Raw genomic sequence first — 5000 nt, 5'->3', positions numbered from 1 at the left:
GTGTGTCTGTGTGTGTGTGTGTGTGTGTGTGTGTGTGTGTGTTGGAGTAGGCGTCTCGTTACACTCCATCAGGGTTCTCCTGGGCTCCGTTGCCTGCTGAGTACCGAGGCTCCGGGATGAGAAACAAAGTAAGGTACCAGCATGCCCCAAAGCATGCTGGGAGCTGGGAGCCCCCCCCTCGCTGTGTACCTCTACTGGCAGCACACAGGCTGAATGATGCCATGATAACAAGTGAAAGCGTTGTCTGCTCTAGATAGTAATGAAGCTGACATCTTGTGTGTGTGTGTGTGTGTGTGTGTGTGTGTGTGTGTGTGTGTGTTGCTGTGTCATTGCCTGGGTGTAAACAGGGTTATGGGCTTAGTCACCGGACCCCCAGGCTTAGTCACCGGACCCCCAGACCCAATTGACCTCTGACCTTTTAGTTGATGGTGTGTTGCCGGAAGAGTTTTTTTGCACAGGGTTTGAGTGTGCGGATGCTGTTATTTTGCACTCAGTTGATGGTGGTGTGTCAGAATGACGCTATGAGACACGGTCTGGTGAACAGGGTGACAAGTCAGCAGCCAATTACATTTCCGGCATTTTCTTTTTGAAAAATGTGAATACATTTTCGCGTTGACACATCGCTAGTCAACTAACACAGCTTGTTTTGTGAGCCTGCTAACAATGTAAAGTGGTGTTCTAGTTAACTAGGTAGCAGTGGGGATTACTCACCCAATCCATTGCGTTGCTGCAGTATTCTGGCTTGTGACTAGCGAGTTTGTGTCGTGATTCTCAACAACGTTGACACGTTCCGTGTTTCAAAATAAAAGTCAGAGCATTTCGATTGGTTGCCGACTTCTTCCCCCTTTCACCAGACCGTGTCACATATGAGATACTGATCTACCCCCCCCCCCCTCCCCCTCCCCACTCCCTCCTGCACCCCCCCCCCCCCCCTCTCCCTCTGCCCCTTCCTCCACTCTCCCCCCCCACCTCCCCTCCAGGCCTCCAGTGGTAACTACTACTTCATCCCCTACGTGCTGACGCCCAACCATGAGTACATGTGCTGTGAGAGTGACGCTCAGCGGCGGGCCTCTGAGTACATGCAGCCTAACTGGGACGCCCTGCTCAGCCCGCTCTGCCTGCCCCTGACCGACCGCTTCAGCAGCCTGCTAAAGGACATTCACGTCACCTCCTGGTACGCTGCTACACACACACACACACACACACACACACACACACACACACACACACACACACACACATATACATACACACACGTTACCTCCTGGTAAGGCGCTACGCTATATACACACACATATACATGGACGGACGCACACACACACACACATATGGATGGACGCACACACACACACACACACATACATACACATGGACGGACGCACACACACACACACACATACATACACACACGTTACCTCCTGGTAGGGCGCTACGCTATATACACACACATACACATGGACGGACGCACACACACACACACACATATGGATGGACGCACACACACACACACACACACACACACACATACATACACACACGTTACCTCCTGGTAAGGCGCTACGCTATATACACACACATACACATGGACGGACGCACACACACACACACACATATGGATGGACGCACACACACACACACACACACACACACACACACACACACAGCTGTCCTGTTGGTCACTGTGGGTGCCGCCCCCCCCTTCTTAAGACAACCTAGAGTTGATGAACAGATGCTCCCCTCACCTGGTGAGAGATGAGGCACAGAGGAAGACTCTTCCTTTATTCCTCTTCCTCATCCCTCTCTTTTCCCTCCCGTCCTCTCTCTCTGTACTTAGGTAGAGGTGGTTTGGAAGCAGCCTCGCGTGACGAGAGCTGAACAGTCGCATTCGCTAACGCCAAGCGTATGCCTACACTTTAGCTTTACTTGGCTGAATGATTCTCTCTCTCTCTCCTCTCTCTCTCCCTCCCTCTCCCTCCCTCTCCCTCTCTCTCTCTCCCCCTATCTCTCTCTCTCTCCCTCCCTCTCTCTCTCCCTCTCTCTTTCTCTCTCTCTCTCTGTCTCTCCCTCTCTCTCTCTCTCCATCTCCCTCTCCCCCTCTCTGTCTCCCCCTATCTCTCTCTCTCTTTCTCTCTCTCACTCTCTCTCTTTGCTGCTCTCTCTGCTGCTCTCTCTCTCACTCTCTCCCCCCCCCTTCCCCCCCCCTCTCTCTCTCTCTCCCCCCCCTCTCTCTCTCCTCTCTCTCCTCTCCCCCCTCCTCTCTCCTGCTCCCCCCCCTCCCTCTCTCTCCTCTCTCTCTCTCTCCTCTCCCCCCCCCCCCTCTCCTGCTCCCCCCCCCTCCCCTCCCCCCCTCTCTCTTGCTCTCCCTCTCTCTCTCCCCCCCTCTCTCCTGCTCCCCCCCCTCCCTCTCTCTCTCCTCTCCCCCCCCCCCCTCTCTCTCTCTCTCCGTAGCGCGTCTTTTAAGGACACTCTGTTGAACGACATCCGGAAGGCGCGGGACAAGTACCAGGGGGAGGAGCTAGCCAAGGAGCTGACGCGCATCAAGCTACGCATCGACAACACCGAGGTCCTCACACAGGACATAGTCATGAACCTGCTGTTCTCCTACAGGGACATACAGGTACACACACACACACACACAGACACACACACAAGACATAGTCACAAATGTGAATTATTAGTCCATTGAGTATGTAGACATCCCCCATACATACATATATATTTTATTTTTTTCATATACAGTATGTCTTTTTTTCACTCAATAGCCCTGAGACCCCTGAACTCTGTGTGACCTCTAACCCCTAGTCTGACCTCTGACCCCAGGACTATGACGCCATGGTAAAGCTGGTCCAGACCCTGGAGATGCTGCCCACCTGCGACCTGGCCGTCCAGCCCATGATCCAGTTCCACTACGCCTTCGCTCTCAACAGGTCAGGGTCTGACTGTGGAGTGTCTGAACGGTTTATCTCTCTTATGATTGGTCAACCGGTGCAAATAATAGGTCTCTACACTCTTATGGCAGGACCATTGTAAAGACTATGGTCATTTGACCCCCGAGGCGGCTCTTATAGTAGGTAACATAGACACGGCTGTTATAGTGTTAACTGATGTTTAGCTGGACAAGATTCATATTTGTGTCTATTTGTGTGTGAATGTGTGTGTGTGTGTGTGTGTGTGTCCGTGTGTGTGTGTGTGTGTGTGTGTGTGTGTGTCCGTGTGTGTGTGTGTGTGTGTGTAGGAGGAACAGCCCAGGGGACAGGGAGCAGGCGTTGCGTGTGATGTTACAGGTGCTGCAGTCATGTGACCAGCCGGCCCCGGACATGTTCTGTCTCTGCGGGCGGATCTACAAGGACATCTTCCTGGACTCCGACTGCAAGGACATGAAGAACAGGGACAACGCCATCCAGTGGTGAGAACAGGCGCTGCACGCGTTGGGGGAGTGGTGGTCTAGTGGATAGTGAGTTGGACTGGCGATTGGAAAAGGTTGTGAGTTCGAATCCCGCCTGAAACCACACCATCACTAGTGTGCCCTTGAGTAAGGCCCTTAGCCCTCAGTTACTCCAGGGGGAATGTCCCTGTAATTCGTAATTGTAAATCGCTTTGGATTAAAAGCGTCTGCTATGGCAAAATTCAAATTTTCCTCCCTCTCTCTCTCTCTCTCTCTCTCTCTCCCCCCCCTGCTCCCTCTCTTTCTCTCTCCCCCCACCCCCCTGCTCCCTCTCTCTCCCTCTCTCTCCCTCTCTCTCTCTCTCTCTCAGGTACAGGAAGGGGTTTGAGTTGCAGCCTACTCTTTACTCTGGTATCAACCTGGCTGTGCTGCTCATTGTTGCTGGGCAACAGTTTGAGAGTTCCATCGAGCTGAGGAAAATAGGTATGAACCAATGATATATATATATATATATAAACATATACTCTGATGGCTATCATGCAAATCAAATTAGCCATCGTGGGTGTTAGTTTCAACGCACCTTGTTACCCCCCCCCCCCCCTTCCCCCACACTCACACACTCTCTTTCCCTCTCCCCCAGGGGTGAGGTTGAACAGCCTGCTGGGGCGTAAGGGCTCTCTGGAGAAGATGAACAACTATTGGGACGTGGGCCAATTCTTCACTGTTAGCATGCTGGCTAACGACATCCCCAAAGCCACACAGGCCGCAGAGAAACTCTTCAAACTCAAACCGCCCATCTGGTAAACAACCACCACACACTCCTCAAACACAAACACACAAAACAACCAAGACAATCAAAACTGCAACTGCAAAAACTCAATCTCTCGATCTCCCTTCCCTCTCCCTCATTCTCTCCCTCCTTCCCTCCCTCCCTCTCTCTCCATCCCTCCTTCCCTCCCTCCCTCTCTCTCCCTCCCTCCTTCCCTCCCCCTCCCCCTCCCTCCCCCTCCCTCCCTTCCTCCCTCCCTCCCCCTCTCTCCCTCCCTCCCTCCCTCCCTCCCTCCCTCTCTCTCTCTCAGGTACTTGCGGTCGGTGGTCCAGAACCTGCAGCTGATCCAGAGGTTTAAGAAGACCACGGTGGAGCACTCCCCCCAGAGAGAGAGGCTCAACTTCTGGATGGACATCATCGTGGAGGCGACCAGAGTCACCAGCAACGGCCTGCGCTTCCCGGTACACACACACACACACACACACACACACACACACACACACACACACACACACACACACAGCCTGACTAAGGGCATCCATGCACGCACACACATACACACACACACACACACACACACACACACACACACCCTAACTAGCTGTGTGTTAGGTGTTGATCCTGGAGCCCACCAAGGTGTACCACACACACACACACACACACACACACACACACACACCCTAACTAGCTGTGTGTTAGGTGTTGATCCTGGAGCCCACCAAGGTGTACCACACACACACACACACACACACACACACACACACACACCCTAACTAGCTGTGTGTTAGGTGTTGATCCTGGAGCCCACCAAGGTGTACCACACACACACACACACACACACACACA

At 53.1% G+C, this 5000-nt stretch overlaps 1 protein-coding gene across 1 annotated transcript in view; it reads left to right on the top strand.

The window, feature by feature from the left end:
* The window catches only part of map3k15 (mitogen-activated protein kinase kinase kinase 15), a gene marked incomplete at both ends in the record, with an annotated part of 26421 nt that overhangs the window by 4411 nt on the left and 17010 nt on the right, over window positions 1-5000 (top strand). Inside the window, 8 exons of the mRNA XM_080547275.1 lie at window positions 51-128; window positions 981-1174; window positions 2449-2617; window positions 2821-2927; window positions 3236-3406; window positions 3756-3868; window positions 4026-4185; window positions 4465-4615. Of these exons, the coding sequence (XP_080403401.1) occupies window positions 51-128; window positions 981-1174; window positions 2449-2617; window positions 2821-2927; window positions 3236-3406; window positions 3756-3868; window positions 4026-4185; window positions 4465-4615 (1143 nt within the window). The remainder of the gene's footprint in view (window positions 1-50; window positions 129-980; window positions 1175-2448; window positions 2618-2820; window positions 2928-3235; window positions 3407-3755; window positions 3869-4025; window positions 4186-4464; window positions 4616-5000) is intronic.

The sequence above is a fragment of the Nansenia antarctica genome, assembly GCF_963989245.1.
Source record: "Nansenia antarctica genome assembly, chromosome: 17".
Lineage (NCBI taxonomy): Eukaryota > Metazoa > Chordata > Actinopteri > Argentiniformes > Microstomatidae > Nansenia > Nansenia antarctica.
The sequence above is the reverse complement of the archived record's forward strand: the minus strand, read 5'-3'. Positions and strand labels throughout refer to the sequence as shown.